Genomic DNA, 21551 nt, shown 5'->3' on the forward strand with positions numbered 1-21551 from the left:
GAAAGCCACATGACAGCCCGTTTGGAGTTTGCCAAAAGGCATCTGAAGGACTCTCAGACCATGAAAAACAAAATTCTCTGGTCTGATGAAAAAAAGATTGAACTCTTTGGCCTGAATGGCAAGCGTCATGTCTGGAAGAAACCAGGCACCGCTCATCATCTGGCCAATACCATCCCTACAGTGAAGCATGGTGGTGGCAGCATTATGCTGTGGGGAGGTTTTATAGTGGCAGGAGACTAGTCAGGATCGAGGGAAAGATGAATGCAGCAATGTACAGAAACATCCTTGGTGAAAACCTGCTCCAAAGCGCTCTGGACCTAAGACTGGAGCGAAGGTTCATCTTCCAACAGGACAACGAGGCTAAGCACACAGCTAAGATAACAAAGGAGTGGCTATGGGACAACTAAGTGAATGTCCTTGGGTGGCCCAGACTTGAACCCGATTGAACATCTCTGGAGGGATCTGAAAATGGCTGTGCACCGATGTTCCCCATCCAACCTGATGGAGCTTGAGAGGTCCTGCAAAGAAGAATGAGAGAAACTGCCCAAAAATAGGTGTGCCAAGCTTGTAGCATCATACTCAAAAAGACTTCAGGCTGTAATTGGTGCCAAATGTGCTTCAAGGTATTGAGCAAAGGCTGTGAATAAGGCTGTGTATTATGTGGAAAAAGTGAAGCGCTGTGAATACTTTCTGGATGCACTGTATACAGTACCTTATTTTTGTAAAGGAAAAAACACATTGTTTGTAGAAATACATGTAAGCAATACTTTTCTAATGTGAAACTGGGAATGAGGTTTTATCAAATGTCTAGTTTACAGGATGCATTATTAAATGATAGAAATGCAGACTCCTTTATGTAGGCTAATGTTGATTAATCCAAGAAATAAATTCAAGTTAGACTTACACAACTTGTTTTCCAATAGGCTTTCAGGACAGCACCCGAGAGATCATGGCTCCTCCTCCCACAGGAAACACCTCATCAATTAAGTCTTTAATAGGAGGCCTCCACGTTGCTTCCATCAGTTGTTTGTAGAGAACCTCCAGCCCCAGCTGCAACACAAAAGCAACAGTTATATCATAGTATTATGCCCCTTTCACACTGGGGCGGTTTGCAGGCGTTATTGCGCTAAAAATAGCGCCTGCAAACCGCCCCTAAACAGCCTCCGCTGTTTGTTCAGTGTGAAAGCCCGAGGGCTTTCACACTGAAGCAGTGCGCTGGCAGGAGAAGAAAAAATCTCCTGCAAGCCGCATCTTTGGAGCGGTGAAGGAGCGGTGAAGGAGCGGTGTATTCACCGCTCCTAAACCGCTCCTGCCCATTGAAATCAATGGGACAGCGCGGCTACACCGCGGTAATACCGCGGCTATAGCCGCGCTATACGAAGGGTTTTAACCCTTTTTCGTCCGCCAGCGGGGGGTTAAAACCGCACCGCTAGCGACCGAATACCACCGACGCCCCCTACCGCCCCAGTGTGAAAGGGGCCTTATAGCAACATAATAAGGGCGGGTTACTGCTGTCCTGAAAGCCTATTGGAAAACAAGTTACCGGTAAATCTAACTTGAATTTTTCCAAAACGTCTTTCAGGGCAGCACCGAGGGCATTATCGAGACTTACTCTATTTAGGGTGGGACAATAGCCTGTAAGACTTTCCTTCCGAAAGCCTGGTCCCCAGCTGTCATGAGGTCTAACCTATAATGATGGGCAAAGGTCATCAGACCTGTCCAAGTAACTGCCTTACAGATTTGTTCGGGGGTGGCACCAGCTTTTTCTGCCCAACTCACCGCCGAAGCTCTTGTAGAATGAGCCCGGATACTCACTGGACTCTCTTGCCTGTAAGGGAAAAGGCTTCTGAGATAGCCATTCTCAACCATCTGGCAATGGTTCCTCTGGAAGCTTGTCTTCCTTTTTTATTACCAGCAAATAAAATGAATAATGCGTCTGAACGTCTAAAGTCTTTAGAGGCTTCCAAGTAACTCAAGACTGCTCTTTTAACATCCAGGGTATGGAATTCTTCTTCCTTCTTACCCGATGGATTACAACAAAACGTAGGAAGTATTATTTCCTGGGTTTGATTCTGGACCGAAGCGGCCTTCGGTAAAAAATGAGGGTCCGTCTTCAGAACAATTCGGTCTGAAAAAAGAAAAATGGAAAAAAATGGCTCCCTGATTGATAAGGCTTGCAGCTCACTGACTCTTCAAGCTGTTGTAATAGCCACTAAAAAAAACTGTTTTCAAAATAACTAATTTCAGGGAGGCTAAATTAATGGGTTCCAAAGGTTCCCTGGTCAGGGCCTGTAGAACAACTGATAAGTCCCATACTGGACAACTTTTGATCACCACTATTCGAGACTGAGAGCTTTAAAGAATGTGAGTTAGTGGGCTTCTTGAGGGCAGGGACCGATGGGAGTGTGCAATGTATTTGTGGAGCACTGTGTACTGTAAATTGACGATGCTATATGGGTACCTCTTAATGAGACACAATGTATAGGGATAGGGACAATTGTAGACATGCACCCACACTCACTCAGGTTGAACTGGATGGACTGGTGTCTTTATTCAACCTTACCAACTATGTAACTATGTAACTTGAACCTTGAGGGTGCTGACCGCTAGGCCCTTGTCCGCTCCATCTTGCAGGAATTCCAGAATAGAGCAAATCTGTTTTAATGATCTGCCGGATGCTGTGCACCAGGAGTTGAAGACTTCCAGACTTTGGAATATATTGCTCTGGTAACCTTCTTTCTGCTAGATAGGAGGGTAGCAACCAATCCATCCGAGAAACCTTTTCTCCTCAAGAGCTGCTCCTCAGAAGCCAAGCTGTTAGTTTATGGTTTGCTACTTCCTGGTGAAGCAGGGGACCTTGTAACAGCAGGTCTTGTCTGAACGGAAGATGCCATTACGGTTTTAGTTGCATCTGTAGAAGGGATGAAAACCAAGGCCTTTTGGGCCAGAAGGGAGTGATGCGGATTAAATAAAAGATATGTGGCGCTATTCCATCAATCAGTAGTACCACTTGAAATATAAAATAATGGGCCGATCAAACCCCACCTTCTACAGTAAATATCCGGAGAAAGTACCCAATAAATATTAGCATACCAAGTGAATAAAAAATAAAAAATGGTGGAGATACAATTCTAAGGTATGGGAAAATTTAAAATCTATCAATATACTATCAAGTGCTTAATCAACAATACCAGTTTCCCCTCGTTAAGTAAAAACAAAATATTTTTCTATGTGGATCTGTGAAAAAATAAAACTAACTTCTCAAATAAGATGCTCAAAATCAAAGTACATGTGATAATGATGAATCAGTGCCTTACAAACAAATCAATACCTCATACATATTCACTGTGAATGAAATAAATAAATATATGGATATAAATATGACTAATATGGTAAAGTGACCCTTAATCGTGAGTATGCATATACAGATATTAAAGTGACAAAATAGTGCAAAGATGTTCAGCATAAAATGTGCAATAATTGATACATAGCCAAATGCAAATTTCAATCGTACCATAAAATTATAATAAATAAATAATAAAAATAATAAATTAATAGGGCAGCCAATCCCACCACAGGGATGCTGTCCCAAACAGTGACAATGGTGTAGTAAAGTCCAAAAAAGTGCAGTAGTGGTAAGTGGTTTCCACAGCAAAGTCTTTACACACAGTGCTAAACCAATGTGCAGTGATTTTTCTGAGGTCTCATGGTGTAGTATTTAAAACATTTATTTGAAAAAAACGTAATAACTTACATTAAAAATAAGCAGCAAACGGTAGATGTAAGCAAAGCTTCCGGGTTCGGCCGTCCCCGTGAAGCGTCGGCACCTGACTCCTCCTACCCTGACGCGTTGCGTCACAGCACGTGACTTTATCAAAGGTCCCTTTGATAAAGTCACGTGCTGTGACGCAACGCGTCAGGGTAGGAGGAGTCAGGTGCCGACGCTTCACGGGGACGGCCCGTTTGCTGCTTATTTTTAATGTAAGTTATTACGTTTTTTTCAAATAAATGTTTTAAATACTACACCATGAGACCTCTCCTCTGTTCTTGATTAAATTGCTGGGACCGCTGAAAGCGCTGGAAGCTGGGGATGAGAGACAGACTCATTTGATGCTTAAAGACACGCTGCAGGGAACACATCCTTTCCTAGTTATTATCCACCCGCTCTACTTGGCCCATTGGGGGCCGCTTCTGGAGGTGAGAGGCTGGGGGAAACACTTGGGAGATGCACTAAAACGTGCATAGAAAAAAGAAAAAATCACTGCACATTGGTTTAGCACTGTGTGTAAAGACTTTGCTGTGGAAACCACTTACCACTACTGCACTTTTTTGGACTTTACTACACCATTGTCACTGTTTGGGACAGCATCCCTGTGGTGGGATTGGCTGCCCTATTAATTTATTATTTTTATTATTTATTTATTATAATTTTATGGTACGATTGAAATTTGCATTTGGCTATGTATCAATTATTGCACATTTTATGCTGAACATCTTTGCACTATTTTGTCACTTTAATATCTGTATATGCATACTCACGATTAAGGGTCACTTTACCATATTAGTCATATTTATATCCATATATTTATTTATTTCATTCACAGTGAATATGTATGAGGTATTGATTTGTTTGTAAGGCACTGATTCATCATTATCACATGTACTTTGGTTTTGAGCATCTTATTTGAGAAGTTAGTTTTATTTTTTCACAGATCCACATAGAAAAATATTTTGTTTTTACTTAACGAGGGGAAACTGGTATTGTTGATTAAGCACTTGATAGTATATTGATAGATTTTAAATTTTCCCATACCTTAGAATTGTATCTCCACCATTTTTTATTTTTTATTCACTTGGTATGCTAATATTTATTGGGTACTTTCTCCGGATATTTACTGTAGAAGGTGGGGTTTGATCGGCCCATTATTTTATATTTCAAGTGGTACTACTGATTGATGGAATAGCGCCACATATCTTTTATTTAATTGTATTTTGGGGAACTGAGTGGACCTGTCTATGTTGGCGGCTCTCCATCGGGTGGTTTACCGTCAGGTTCAAGATTTTCTTGCCCACATTGTGGTTTTGCGCACTAGTTCCCATTCATTTAGTGATGCGGATTACTGTCGTATCCTCTTTCCAGATTTTTATTAAGACCTGAGGGATAAGCTGAAATGGGGGGAAGGCGTAGCAGAGGTGAAGTTTCCAACTGTGCGCCAGAGCATCTACTCCCAGTGGTAACTCGTTCCTGTTAAGGGAGAAGAAGCGAGACACTTGTGAATCTTCCTGAGTCGCAAAGAGACCCACTCTTGGCTGCCCCCATTTCTCCACATCAAACGGAAGACATCTGGATTCAATTGCCACTCCGCTTTGAATACCTGATTCCTGCTGAGGAAATCCGCTACCCTGTTTAGAGTCCCCTTTAAATGGACAGCGGACAAGGATAGAGTATGGAGCTCTGCCCAACTTAGAAAGCCTCTTGCTCAGTCCTGCAGAACTCTGCTTCTGGTTCCCCCTGTCTGTTTATGTAGGCCACCGCCGTGGCATTGTCTGACAGGATCTGAGTATGCTGTCCTTGGAGTTCTTCTGCAAAGGTCAGTAAGGCCATTTCTATCACCTTTAGTTCCCTCCAGTTTGAGGACCTCAGTGCTTCTCTTGTGGACCACGAGCCCTGAGCCCACCGACCACTCATGTGAGCCCCCAACCCCAGGAGCTGGCATCGGTTGTTAACCTTACCTGGATTGGGAAGGACCATAACAGGCCTTCTGAATATCTTGTCTGGTTCTTCCACCACCTGGAAGATTCACTAGTGAATCCAGTGAATCTTGCTGGTGATCCCAGGTCAAAAAACTTTGCAGAGGTCTGAAATGGAGCTTTGCCCACTGAACTGCCGGTATGGAAGAGGTCAGGGTTCCCAACGCTGCCATGATCTTCTTGATGGACAGAAGCTGACTGGACTGTAACAGTGACACCACTTCTACCAACTTTTTCTGTTTTTCTTCTGGAAGAAAAATTTTTTGCTCCAAAGAGTTGATACGGAAACCCAGGAATAACACTTCCTGTTAGGGAATCAGATTTGACTTTTGGAGGTTTAAGATCCACCCTATGGATTCTAGGTGAACACGGGCTCTGACCAAGTTTTCCTGAAGACCTTCTCTGGTTTGAGCAAAAAACAGCAGGTCGTCCAGATAAGGAATCACTGAGATTCCTTCTAGGCGCAGAGGAGCCAATGCTTCGGCCATTATTTTCGTGAACACCCTTGGGGATGATGACAGACCAAATGGGAGTGCTCTGAATTGCAAATGTACCACCTTCTTCCCTTCTTTCAGTGCTAACTTCAGATATTTCTGGGACCTGGCGGCCAATAGGAATATAGAGAGTGGAATCTTGTAAATCTATTGATGCCATGTAGCACCCTTGATTCAGTAGGTTTTTACTGAGAAAATGGAATCCATCCGAAATCTTCTGTACTGTACTGAGAAATAGGATGAGGCAGGACTTTCCTGAAGGTTTCTAAACAAGGAATACATGTGAGTAGAAACCCTGGAAGAACTCCCCTGTCGGGACTGGAACAATGACTCTCTGGGATTTCAGTTCCTGAACTAGGGACTTCATGGCGAAAGCCTTGACCGGATCCCTTGGGACGTTTGTCACCAAGAATATTTTTGGATTCTATCATGTATCCCTGGGAGAGCATATTCACAATAAACTGGTTTGAATTAATGGCTCTCCACTGAGGAAGAAACTCCTGGAGTCTTCCTCTAACCTTGAGGGGGGAGTCATTGTGGTTTCCCAGAGTTTGAAGGAGGATTGAAGAGCACTCCACTCCTACCTTTGGGCTTCTGGGAAGACCATGGCTTCCTCTTGCTCTGCGTTTTTCCTTCCTGCTGCCCTTTTTGAGGCCGAAAAAAATGCTTACAGGTCTGCACCTGTTTCTTCTTGACCGGAAATTACTTCTTTTTGTCAGCTGTATGGTCAAGAATAGACTCTAGCTCTGAACCGAACAGCAAATCTCCTGCAAAGGGAATGCTACACAATCTGTTCTTAGATGCAGCATCCCCTGGCCAAGTTTTCAGCCACAAAGCCCTCCTAGCAGAGTTTGTTAAAGCTGCTGACCTGGCTAACATGCGAATCGATTCTGTTGAAGCATCCGGAATGTATGATATTGCTGCAGACAAAGTTGTAAAGGAGTCCAGAATCTCCTGTTTTGGGGAATCCGCCGTAACATGGGCCTTCAGCTGGTTAACCTAGTGTTCTAAGTTCCTTGCGACACAAGTTGTTGCCATTGCCGGTTTTAGATTGTCCAACACTGATTGCCAGGTTCTTTTAAGAAGCAGGTCCATCCTTTTATCCATGGGCTCCTTCAGAGTGCCCATATCCTCTAAGGTGAGGTCCATAGACTTCGAGACCTGGGAAAAGGCAGAATCCAATTTTGGAACCTTGTTCCAGATAGAGTCAGGATTTTCCTCAAATGGAAATCTTCTCTTGTGAGCCCAGGAAAAGAATGGGTTTTTCTCAGGTTCCAGCCACTCTTTTTTAATCATATCTGTGATTATTGAATGGACTGGAAAAGAACGGCCTTTTGAATCTACCAAACCAGCGTTTGGTAGAGAGCTCCTTCTTTTCCTCTTCTATCCCCAAAGTAGCATGGGTTACTTTCAGGAGTCCTCCAACCTCTTCTAGCGACATTTTGTACTTAGAAGTATCATCTCCTTCATTTTCCTCCTCCTCAGAATCAGTTTCATCTGGAGCGAGGGAAGCGGATTCTTGGGAAGTCTGGGATATCAGACCCCCTATTAGTATTTGAGAGCAACTTTGGGGTTCTGAAGATGGCTGCGGAACCCTGGGATCCCCTGAGGGACCTGGTTCCTCTCTTAGGTTTGACCTAAAAGCTTAAAAGTTGGCACGGAGCTCATCCTTAATGGTTGTAACCAAATCGCCACAAAATGGATGGAGACTCCTCCCTGACTAGATTTGCAATGCAATCTGCACAAAGCGTTTTGGCCCAAACTTCGCTTAATTTCTCTTTGCAGACAAGACACTTTCTCTTGACTGGTTGGGCAGAACCTTTGGCCTGGACAAAAAGAAAAAAAAGATAAGGAACCACGCTGAAAAGGCTGCTACACAGCACAGATGAGACACCCAGGTGCACTAGGAAAGACAACATCTTACTTCCCTGTGCCCAGCAAGCCGCCACCACCACCTAAGGTCCCGTTGCTAGGCAGATATGCTAACCACTAGCCACTGCAACAAACATTCCCAGGGAGATGGGGGGTGGGGGGGGGGGGAGGGTGAGTAACCCCCCACAGGAGAAAAAGGCCCAGAGTAACAGAGGACACAGTCCCTTACCTTGGCCTTGCTGGTGCCTTGGCTTGCCCCCTTATCCGCTGCATCGCTGTCCATAGCTGCACTGCGGACGCGTGGTGAAGAACACCGGTTCCAGATTCAAAACCACCGCCACGCTGACCCGGAACCAGAACTTAAGGCATCAGGTGACCCTGCCCTCTCCCCCTGCGCTTGCAGCTGGAAATGACGCCGCGTGCCGACCCGGAAGTAATGCCCCTTCCTATACAGGATGTGACTGAGGATCTCCTTGGCCACCAGAACAATGGCGACTGCTACGTTCCCATCCCGCGGTGCAGGTGTCAGTGGGAAACAAAAAACAGCAACTGCAAGAAAAAAGGGGGACAGCACTGCCAAGTCCGTACAGGCTCTTCCCGAGCGTGGGAGAGGGAGCCCACGGCACCATCCAACAGGCGGCAAGTGGGAGGATCACTCTTCCAGCAAAAAAGACTAATGCCCCGTACACACGGTCAGACATTGATCGGACATTCCGACAACAAAATCCTAGGGTTTTTTCGGACGGATGTTGGCTCAAACTTGTCTTGCATACATACGGTCACACAAAGTTTTTGGAAAATCCGATCATTCTGAACGTGGTGATGTAAAACACGTACGTCGGGCCTATAAACGGGGCAGTAGCCAATAGCTTTCATCTCTTTATTTATTCTGAGCATGCGTGGCACTTTGTGCGTCGGATTTGTGTACACACGATCGGAATTTCCGACAACGGATTTTGTTGTCCGAAAATTTTATAGCCTGCTCTCAAACTTTGTGTGTCAGAAAATCCGATGGAAAAAGTCTGATGGAGCCCACACACGGTCGGAATTTCCGACAACACGCTCTGATCGCACATTTTCCTTCGGAAAATCCGATCGTGTGTACAGGGCATAACAGGTGAGAACCCTGTGTCTCCCAGAAAAGCCCTGAGAGATCATGGCTCCCACCAGAGGTGTTCCTCCAGCTGGAGGAAACACAAAAAACTAATAGAAGTAACATGGAGGCCTCCTATTAAAGACTTAATTGATGAGGTGTTTCCTGTGAGAGGAGCAGCCATGATCTCTCGGGTGCTGTCCTGAAAGACGTTTAGGAAATACAGTATTATCTGCTGAAATGATAAGTATTGCAGTAACCACTTGTGGTTTTTGCCTTTTATGCAAACATCAGCATTACTTTCCTTCAGTTGCCTGGAATGCAAATGTAAGCCATAATTCACGTGCATCTAAAAGAAAACTGGATGTGCGCACGTCAACCAAAATGTGTTTACAGCAAGCTTGTCACAGTTACGCCACACAAATGCTATTAATAGGATCGCAGTTGAAGAATTTACAATCATTCTTTTATCTCAGTGAGGCATGAACCAAGTTGCAGCCTCATCAGATTTACCCACATCCATGTAGTCCATGGAACAATCCGAACAATTCATTCAATTTACATCAGGTCAGATCGGTTCTTACAGTTTTTAGTCGATCACTCTAAGATTGGGTTCACACTGGTATGATGTTAGACAAAGCATGTGATTCGCACCGCACTGCTATGCAGATCACATGTGATGTCTGTGCGATGCAAATTCAGCCATACACATTGTATGGCTGAATTCACATCGCATTCACAACAAAATGGTGCAGGATCCTTTTTTGGTCCGCACTGAATTTGAATCGCATGGGTGTTCACACCCATGCAATCCGATTCCTGCACCATTTGGCAGTTTGCACTGTGGTCTGCGAACCGATCTGGGGGTGACATTAATATTGCATTGTCATTGCATTGACACCTGCAGCTGTTCGCAGATGTCAGTGTGAACTGCCGGCAAGTGACATGCGATGCAGGAACCCACACTGGAATCAAACTGGTTCCTGCATCGCAAATTTGTGAACCAGGACTAAAGGAGATTATGGGATTGGATTGAGTTACCAGCTTTAGGCCTAGAAAGTGAAATACGTACAGTAAGGCTTGGTTGACACCCTACAGGTGTGACAGAGCGGGGGCACGCCTTTCCAGCATGTTCCCACGCATCGTGTGTAGGGCAGCCCATTAATTTCAAAGGGCTGTACTATGCGTGGGAAATAAAAAGAAAAAAGCCAAAGAAATCTAAATATTGATATGAGTGAGTGATAACATGAAAATTGACAGCTGCAGTGAATAAAACTTTGCAAGTGCAAAATGATGCTAGTAAAGAAAATGTTGTGTGACGTTGTACCCAAACAAAATTGACGTCCTTTTTTTTCTACAAATAGAGTTTTCTTTTGGTGGTATTTGATCGCCTCTGCGGTTTTTATTTTTTGAGCTATAAACAAAAAAAGAGCGACAATTTTGAAAAAAACACAATATTTTGTACTTTTTGCTATAATAAATATCCCCATTTTTTTTTAAAAAAGCAAATTTTTTCTCAGTTAGGCCGATATGTATTCTTCTACATATTTTTGGTAAAAAAAAATTGCAGTAAGCGTAAATTGATTGGTTTGTGCAAAAGTTATGGCGTCTACAAAATAGGGGATAGATTCATAGCATTTTTATTATTTTTTTTTTTTACTAGTAATGGTGGCGATCTGCGATTTTTATCATGACTGCGCCATTATGGCGGACACATCGGACAATTTTGACACATTTTTGGAACCATTGGCATTAATACAGCAATCAGTGTGATTAAAAATGCATTGATTACTGTAAAAATGTCACTGGCAGTGAAGGGGTTAACACTAGGGGGCGGTGAAGGGTTTAACTGTGTTCCCTGCTACGTGATTCTAACTGAAGGGGGAGGGACTAACTACAGGAAGTGACAGATCGTGGTTCCTAGCCAATAGGAACACACGATCTGTCACTCCTGTCAGAACACACTCGTCCCTGTTCTGTGTCTCCTGGTCACGATTGCTGGTGGCCGGCAGTCATCGGCACCCCCGCTATCTGGCCCCGCGAGCCAACATACAGCTATGTGGTTTTGCGCGGGGGAGCCAACCTGCCGCAGTATAACTGCGGAGGCTGGTCCGGTAGTGGTTGAAGATCTTCTCGAATTATTTGTATTGCTTATTGAAGCCTGTTACAAAAGTGATGTCTTGGATGTTTTCTTGTTTTAGTTTACTTTCTAGAAGTGTTTCTCTGTCTATTCTTCCCACCAGGTCTCTGACTTCCAGTAACCTGGTAAGGGTATAACCTTGTCCAGGAATCTCAGTATTAATACATTGGTTTGGTCTATGTAGTCTTTGAACACTGAGCAATTTCTGCTTATACGAATAAATTGACCTTTGGGGATTGCAGTTTTCCATTGAGGGTGATGACAACTACCGATAGGAATGTACCCATTCCAATCGGTAGCCTTAAAATGAGTTCTAGTTCTAAACTTGTCTCCATCTTTGAATATATGCAGATCTAAAAAAAATCTGCATGCTGATCATGTATATTGACGGTGAATCTCATTCCATAATGAATAGTATTAATATGTTGAATAAATTCATTAAGAGTCTCTACCGTCCTTTGCCATACAATCAGTATGTCATCTACAGTCAGGTCCATAAATATTGGGACATCAACACAATTCTAATCTTTTTGACTCTATACAACACCACAATGGATTTGAAATGAAACGAACAAGATGTGCTTTAACTGCAGACTTTCAGCTTTAATTTGAGGGTATTTACATCCAAATCAGGTGAACGATGTAGGAATTACAACAGTTTGTATATGTGCCTCCCACTTTTTAAGGGACCAAAAGTAATGGGACAGATTAGCAATTATCCATCAAACTTTCACTTTTAATACTTGGTTGCATAGACATCACCAGACACTGGGTTTCATCCCTGGTGATGCACTGCCAGGCCTCTACTGCAACTGTCTTCAGTTCCTGCTTGTTCTTGGGGCAGTTTCCCTTCAGTTTTGTCTTCAGCAAGTAAAATGCATGCTCAATCGGATTCAGGTCAGGTGATTGACTTGGCCATTGCATAACATTCCACTTCTTTCCCTTAAAAAACTCTTTGGTTGCTTTCGCAGTATGCTTCAAGTCATTGTCCATTTGCACTGTGAAACGCCGTCCAATGAGTTCTGAATATGAGCAGATAATATTGCCCGAAACACTTCAGAATTCATGCTGCTGCTTTTGTCAGCAGTCACATCATCAATAAATACAAGAGAACCAGTTCCATTGGCAGCCATACATGCCCACGCCATGACACTACCACCACCATGCTTCACTGATGAGGTGGTATGCTTTGGATCATGAGCACTTCCTTTCCTTCTCCATACTCTTCTCTTCCCATCACTTTGGTACAAGTTGATCTTGGTCTCATCTGTCCATAGGATGTTGTTCCAGAACTGTGAAGGCTTTTTTAGATGTTGTTTGGCAAACTTTAATCTGGCCTTCCTGTTTTTGAGGCTCACCAATGATTTACATCTTGTGGTGAACCCTCTGTATTCACTCTGGTGAAATCTTCTCTTGATTGTTGACTTTGACACACATACACCTACCTCCTGGAGAGTGTTCTTGATCTGGCCAACTGTTGCGAAGGGTGTTTTCTTCACCAGGGAAAGAATTCTTCGGTCATCCACCACAGTTGTTTTCCGTGGTCTTCTGGGTCTTTTGGTGATGCTGAGCTCATCGGTGCATTCTTTCTTTTTAAGGATGTTCCAAACAGTTGATTTGGCAACACCTAATGTTTTTGCTATCTCTCTGATGGGTTTGTTTTGTTTTTTCAGCCTAATGATGGCTTGCTTCACTGATAGTGACAGCTCTTTGGATCTCATATTGAGAGTTGACAGCAACAGATTCCAAATGCAAATAGCACACTTGAAATGAACTCTGGACCTTTTATCTGCTCCTTGTAAATGGGATAATGAGGGAATAACACACACCTGGCCATGGAACAGCTGAGCAGCCAATTGTCCCATTACTTTACTGCATCTTCTGGCACTACCCCTCTGGCGTTGCCTGCTGCTCCCTCCCCTGAGTTTGGGGGGGGGGGGGACCTGTGAGACACAAGGAGGATTTGGCAGAGTCAGAGAAGGTATAGGAATTTTTTGTTTTCTTTATGGGGCGGTACATCACATAGTTACTGGATTTAGAACTTGTTGGACTGTCATACAGGAGCCTTTTAAAAGGTTTTTATTTTGCTTGCCTTGTAGAAAAGATTATAAAAGGACCGAGGGAAAAACAAAATTCAGAAGCAATTTTGCGGGTTGCACATGTAGTATATACAGGAGCATCTCATAAATTAGAATATCATAAAAGAGTTAATTTATTTCAGTAATTAAATTCAAAAAGTGAAACTCATATATTATAAACATGCGTTGCACACATAGTGATATATTTCAAGCATTTCTTTCTTTTAATTTTGATGATTATGGCTTACAGCTAGTGAAAACCCAAAATTCAGTATCTCAGAAAATCAGAATTTTACATAAGACTAGTAAAAAAAAAAAAAGGATTTGTAATACAGAAATGTTGGCTTACCTTAAAAGTATGTCCATGTACGGTATAGTATGCACCCAATACTTGGTCAGGGCTCCTTTTGCATAAATTACTGCATCAGTGTGGCGTGGCATGGAGGCAATCAGCCTGTGGCACTGCTGAGGTGTTATGGAAGCCCAGGTTGCTTTGATAACGGCTTTCAGCTGATTACTGATTGCTATCATTACATGTATAAACCCATACAATGCAACATCTTGTGGAACATTGGCCCAGCTGCACAGAAGCATTACCACTACGTGAAGCTTGCTGGAATCTTGCCTTATTGGCAGCCAAGGCACAAAATAAAATGTGAAAAAATTCTAAACCCTGCGCTAAATGAAAAGTCACCCCAGTAAATGAATGCAGCAGCTGGAAAAATAAAACAAACCCATGTTTTCTGTAATCTAATAAAAATGTGTCCTACTACTGCCTCCCTAAGCTCTCATATAATGCACCTGTAATAGATACAACAATAATTTGCAAAATAATGTGATCACTTGTGAAAATCAAAAGTATCAAGCAGTGAAGTCAAAATAGTAAATTAGTCCATATCTCTTCACTTCGCTTCAAACCCCACAATTCCTCCACTGTAATGCGTATGAACTTGTGTAGCAGTGGAAGCTCACCAGAATATTTTGACCACCTAAAGCAGTGTTCCCTCCCCCCCCCTCAGAAAAAAAATATGACACATACTGTAGCTGCTGACTTTTAATATTAGGACACTTACCTGTCCTGGAATTCAACGATGTCGGCACCGCAGCCGATGTTTCCATCAGTTGTCGGGTGCTGCCATGGCCGGTAAGGGAACCTGGCATGAAGCCTTGCGGCTTCACAGCCGGGTGCCTACTGCACATGTGTGCTGCACTTTCTTAATGGCCTGGCCGCAGGGCAAGGAGGAGAGAGGAGGAGGGGGCTGAACTTCTGACGTACTTTGCCGTGGCAAGGTCCGACGGAAGTGGGAACAGGGTACCTGTTAAAAAGACGTACCCACTCCCCCCGAAAGGTGCCAAATGTGGCAACGGAGGGAGGAGGAGACAGATAAGCGGAAGTTGCACTTTTGGGTGGAACTCCACTTTAACCACTTGCCGACCGGGCCATAGCCGAAAGACGGCTGCAGCGCGGTCGGCTAGTTCTGGGTGGACGTCCGTGGGACGTCCTCCCAGAATACTGCTCTCGCGCGCCCCCTGGGGCGCGCACCCGAGAACTTCCGTGACCGCCGGGTCCAGAGGACCCGGCGCATCACGGATCACGGTAAACGGCCGCTGATCGCGGCCGTTTACCATGTGATCGCTCCGTCAAATGACGGAGCGATCACATGTCAACAGACCGGCGTCATGTCATGACGCCGGTTCCTCCCGCCCCTCTCTGTACCGATCGGTACAGTGCGAGGGGAGAGGGGGAGGGATCGGATGGCAGCACCGCTGTGGGCTGTATGTGTAGTGCCCACAGCGGTGCTCAGTGACAAATACAGTCACATCCATCCATCCCTCCATGCTCAGCCATCCCTGCAATATGCCCAGCAATACTCTGCATAATAGTCTGCATAATACCCCGCAATACTCTACATAATACCCCAAAATACTCTGCATAATACCCCAAAATACTCTGCATAATACCCCAAAATACTCTGCATAATACCCCAAAATACTCTGCATAATACCCCGAAATACTCTGCATAATACCCCGAAATACTCTGCATAATACCCCGCAATACTCTGCATAATACCCTGCAATACTCTGCATAATACCCCGCAATACTCTGCATAATACCCCGAAATACTCTGCATAATACCCCGAAATACTCTGCATAATACCCCGCAATACTCTGCATAATACCCCGCAATACTCTGCATAATACCCCGCAATACTCTGCATAATACCCCGCAATACTCTGCATAATACCCGCAATACTCTGCATAATACCCCGCAATACTCTGCATAATACCCCGCAATACTCTGCATAATACCCCGCAATACTCTGCATAATACCCCGCAATACTCTGCATTATACCCTGCAATACTCTGCATTATACCCTGCAATACTCTGCATTATACCCCGCAATATTCTGCATTATGCACGGCACTACTCTGCAATATACACGGCACTACTCTGCAATATACACGGCACTACTCTGCATAATACCCCGCAATACTCTGCATAATACCCCGAAATACTCTGCATAATACCCTGAAATACTCTGCATAATACATACAATACTCTGCATTATACCCCGCAATACTCTGCATTATACCCCGCAATACTCTGCATTATACACGGCACTACTCTGCAATATACACGGCACTACTCTGCAATATACACGGCACTACTCTGCAATATACCCCACAATACTCTGCAATATGCCCAGCAATACTCTGCAATATACCCTGCACTACTCCGCAATACTCTGCAATACCCCGCAATTTTTAACCAGTTCCCGCCCACAGTCATATGACGTCCTTGACTTTGAGCGGGGATATCTGAATGATGGGTGCAGCTACAGGCATCATTCAGATATCAGCTTTTTCAGCCGGCGATTTCCTACACCATAAGAATGATCATAGTGGCTGTTACACTGCTTGATCGTTCTTACGGGAGGCGAGAGGGGACGCCCCCCCCTTCCCGCCACCCTCCGGTGCTTCTACCTACTCACCGCTACGATCGAAGCCAAGATCGTTTTTTTTTTTTTTTTTATTTCAGGCTTCCCAGCCTAGAGGTGAGATGTGAGGTCTTATTGACTCCATATGTCACTGTAAAGAGGACCTGTCATGCCATATTCCTATTACAAGGATGTTTACATTCCTTGTAATAGAAATAAAAGTGATCAAAAATTTTTTTGGGGGGGAAAAAGTGTCAAACTAAATTAAATAAAGTAAAATAAACAATAAAAAAAAAAAAAAAAAATGTTTAAAGCGCCCATGTCCGTGTGCTCACATGCAGAAGCGAACACATACGTAAGTCCCGCCCACATATGAAAACGGTGTACAAACCACACATGTGAGGTATCGCTGCGAACGTTGGAGCGAGAGCAATGATTTTGGCCCTAGACCTCCTCTGTAACCCAAAACATGTAACCAGTAAAAAATTTTAAAGCATCACCTATGGAGATTTTTAAGTAGCGACGTTTGGCACCATTCCACGAGCGTGTGCAATTTTGAAGGGTGACATGTTAGGTATCTATTTACTCGGCGTAACTTCATCTTTCACATTATGCAAAAACATTGGGCTAACTTTACTGTTTTATTTTTTTTTAAAGCACAAAACTGTTTTTTTTCCAAAAAAAACGCGTTCGAAAAATTGCTGCGCAAATACCGTGCGAGATAAAAAGTTGCAACAACCGCCATTGTATTCTCTAGGGTCGTTGCTAAAAAAAATATATATAATGTTTTGGGGTTCTATGTAATTTTCTAGCAAATAAATTATTATTTTTACATGTAGGAGAGAAATATAAGAATTGGCCTGGGTGCTCCAGAACGCCTGGAGGTGCTCCGTGCATGTTGGGCCTCTGTATGTGGCCACGCTGTGTAAAAGTCTCACACATGTGGTATCACCGTACTCGGGAGTAATAGCAGAATGTGTTTTGGGGTGTAATTTGTGGTATGCATATGCTGTGTGTGAGAAATAACCTGCTAATATGACAATTTTGTGAAAAAAAAAAAAGAAAAAAAAAATCTTGATTTTGCAAAGAATTGTGGGAAAAGATGACAATTTCAAAAAACTCACCATGCATCTTTCTAAATACCTTGGAATGTCTTCTTTCCAAATAGGGGTCATTTGGGGGGTATTTGTACTTTTCTGGCATGTTAGGGCCTCAAGAAATTAGATAGGCCGTCAGTACTTCAGGTGTGATCAATTTTCAGATATTGGCACCATAGCATTTGGACTCTCTAACACTCACAAAGACCAAATAATATACACCAAGTTGTACTTATTTTTACCAAAGATATGTAGCAGTATAAATTTTGGCCAAAATTTACGAAGAAAAATTACTAATTTGCTAAATTTTATAACAGAAACAAAAAAAAATTCATTTTTTTACCAAATTTTCAGTCTTTTTTCTTTTATAGCGCAAAAAATAAAAAACCCAACGGTGATTAAATACCACCAAAAGAAAGCTCTATTTGTGTGAAAAAAAGGACAAAAATTTTATATGGGTACAGTATTGTATGACTGAGTAATTGTCATTCAAAGTGTGAGAGCACCGAAAGCTGAAAATTGGTCTGGTTAGGAAGGGGGTTTAAGTGCCCAGTGGTCAAGTGGTTAAGAACAAGCGAGTCAGAAAATGCTTTCCTTAATGGGTCAAAATGGGCAGGATAATCAAATATGGTTCTTTACTGGATAGGCTCACTTTCCAGTAGTATACAGATTCAATTTTATCCACTTCTCAACTCACAAAAAGGTTCAAAGAAAAGCATCTCCATAGCGTAGTACATTATAAATAACCAGATAAGTCTCTAGAATATTATATGTACAAGACAAGATAATTACACTCTCTAATTAAAAATATGCAGAATCTCATATTTTATTCTATATAAAGGCTCACCAAAAATCAGTGACTCCCAAAGGAGTCACAACCGCACTTTCCGCTCACAAACAAAAATACTCTGGGGTATGTCACCAGGAATCCCAGATGTTCACACTTTCCCCTTCTTCTGATTTAATTGTCATACAATGTGACTCCATGTATGCTCAGGACCTGTGTTTAAAACATTTAAAGAGTAACGCCACTTTCATGGGAAAAAAAAATAGCAAATAAAACAAAAATAATATAGCACATATAATTGTGACACTAATCATATTGTGATTGAATGTTATTAAAAATTACCTTTCCTTTTCAATCTGCAGCCGCTGTAATTTTCTGAGAATGCATTGCAATATGGCTACCTGGAGTTGTTCTGTACACAGAATGTGTACTGACCACTCCCCAGAAACATAATTTCCTGCTTGTGTGATTGGCTCACCAATTTTCCCAGAAGTCTGCCTAGGATACAATTCAGATTTCAGGCATCCCCTGCAACAAAAATGTCATTTTTGGAGAGATACTTTCAATAGGAGCATGTCTAAAGGGATGCAGGCCCAGCAGATTTCCTCATTAGTGCCCTGCAGCTGCACACCTGACAGTTAATTATGAAACCACGCCCATTAGACCTACTCAGCACAGAGGCACAGAGAAACACACATGGATTTCTTCAGAATAACAAAAGGTGGGAATCTGCAACAAAGATTGTTATAATCCTTGCAATGTACATAGATCACCCAGAGGGGGATGTTTTTTTCTCAACAAAAGTGGAGTTATGCTTTAAAACATAAAATAAATTGTACCATAGTGTAGTATGTTCACGTAAACCCCCCAAAAAATCAAAAGTGTATTGTATTGACAAAATTACTATTATTTCAGACCACCATATTACCAGTTCACTATTATATTAGACCAGTTATTCCCCATCAGGCTCATTACGACCTTTCTGCTTAGCAAACATATATAACCCCTTCAAGAAGCAGGTTTGAGTAGATTTCCTCAAAGATGTACTGTCCCTTTAAGATCAGAAACCACTTATAAACCCATAAAAGAGGGAGGCTCACCAGACATATCTGACTCCCTTCTTCAATGATGGCTTCCTGAGGAAGTCGTAATGATGAAACGTGTTGACTGGAAGTGACATCACAACTTTAAATAAAATGCTTTTGGCTTTACCTCCTTAATTCTGAGGAAATTATGGGACCCTGAACTTTCTTTTGTGGTGGTGACCAGGAAGGAAGCCACTAAGGGGAATTAGCTACCTGCATATGGATGTTTTGCTTTTTGACTCACCTTATTGAAGAAGGGAGTCAAATTTGTCTGGTGAGCCTCCCTCTTTAATGAGTTTATAAGTGGCTTTTGATCTTAAAGAGACAGTACACCTTTTGGGGCAAAAATTGCTCAAAACTCACTTCTCGGTGAAGGGGTTATATACAGTATGTTTTGTAAATGGGGAGATTGCAACGAGCCCAGTGGGGAATAATTGATCTAATTCTAATAAAGCAGTGATCGGTAAAATTGTGGTCTGATATAATAGTGATTTTGTGAACACAATACCCTTTTATTGAATTATTGGTTTACATAAATATACCTGTACTACACTATTACCCAGGAGCCCCAGGTGCATGGGGCCCCCATGTTAATTTTGCATTACATTATACTTACCAACTGTCCCGGATGTGCCGGGACAGTCACATATTTTACTAAGCTGTCTTGGGATTGCTATGTCTCGGGCAGTGTCCTTGAACTTGTACTGTGCCCTGATCCCAGTATTGTGCCCACCTGACTGCTCTTCTGCACCCCCCCCCTTTATACTGTGCCCTTACTCTATGATTTATGGCATGTTTTCTTATTGTTTAAAATCGATTTTACAGAAAGTACTAATAAATGTATGTTTTAATCTATCAACTGTTTATACTTTAATTCTTGAAAATAGGTGCATAACTTTGGGCAGGCTAGGAGGGGCCCCAGAGCATTTGCCCAGGGGCCTATGATGCTATTAAGATGGCCCTGGCATAGGATGCCCAACATTAGAGGTTCATTATTTTTACAAAGCTTATATAGCTTTACACAGTGGTGCTTCCCTTTTCCTTCATGAAGCTAATGTAACCCCAGTGCTCACAGAGAGAGGGGCAGGGGAGGGGTAAACATGGATGCTGTGCAGGCACCTGATGTCCGTCCTCTTTATTAGCCAATGATGCTATCGGTTGTCAGGACTCCGATGGTAGGTCCAAGCAGTGCCCAAGGTTGTAATGCTGCACAATAAAAACTGGTGGCTTTGTATAACAAAAAAAGGTAAGCTTAATACAAATGCTGGCTTGTTGTCAATTTTTGGGCATTTTACCGAAGCACTTGGAAGAGCCCAGGCGGCACCTCAGGGTGCCAAGGCAGCCTAGTTGAAAAAGGCTGCTTTAGCGCACCACTAAGCTTATTCAGCAAAGCAGCCAAAATTCTCCTTTTCTCAATACTGACTAGTACATCATGATCACTGTTTCCTTGCAGTGAATTACTACACTTTACACACTTTGCTACCTAATTAGAAAAATGTATAATTACAGATCCTCAATACCAAAGCAGTCATTCGGGCTAAGGCTACTACACACATTGTTCACATGTCAGTTTAATGAAGTAATATAAATGTAGGATGGAAGGCTTTATACAGTTCAGGAAATGAGAAACTATCCTTTCCCTTGTTTAGTGAACTATACAGTTAGAAAGTAGTTTTTACGAATGATTGTCATCAGTCAGTTGTGCCTACAGTACTATTGCATATCTAAACACAGCCCTGGTCCTGATACAGCTTGACCTTCTGTGCCAGTACTTCCCATGTATGCTAAGTAAATCCTGTATTCGTAACTCCACAGACAGCACTGAAAACTTCAGTTTGGAGCCAGAAAGAGCTGTGGACTCCTGTGTAATATCCAGTTCATTGCAATCCCCTGAAGTCCAGACAGACCAAAAACAAAAACCTGTTGAAGAGTCCCCAGGAGGTGAGCTATTGCCAGGTGCTCCAACACTTCCTCTGGAGAGAGATCCTGACAGCAGTACAAATCACGGTAAGCGGTTATCTCGATATCATATTATTATTCACTTGGTTATATATAGATAAGTGCAGTTATAAGCTCTTTTAACGGGGCCCAAAATCCAAGTTTCAGTAGCACTCATGTCACTTGAATAAAAGTAATTTCAAAGTTATTACTAAGGGAAATACATAGTTGTCATAAAGAAACAAAACGCTACAGAGCATGCTTTCTCTTTAC

The 21551-nt window shown here is 42.7% G+C and overlaps 1 protein-coding gene across 3 annotated transcripts in view; it reads left to right on the top strand.

The window, feature by feature from the left end:
• Positions 1–21551, top strand: part of CCDC9 (coiled-coil domain containing 9) — a 140351-nt gene that overhangs the window by 63981 nt on the left and 54819 nt on the right. For all 3 annotated transcript variants that reach the window (XM_073599010.1, XM_073599011.1, XM_073599012.1), the window contains one exon: positions 21156–21347. In XM_073599010.1, the coding sequence (XP_073455111.1) occupies positions 21156–21347 (192 nt within the window). The remainder of the gene's footprint in view (positions 1–21155; positions 21348–21551) is intronic.

This window comes from Aquarana catesbeiana, linkage group LG09 (genome assembly GCF_042186555.1).
Source record: "Aquarana catesbeiana isolate 2022-GZ linkage group LG09, ASM4218655v1, whole genome shotgun sequence".
Taxonomy (NCBI): domain Eukaryota; kingdom Metazoa; phylum Chordata; class Amphibia; order Anura; family Ranidae; genus Aquarana; species Aquarana catesbeiana.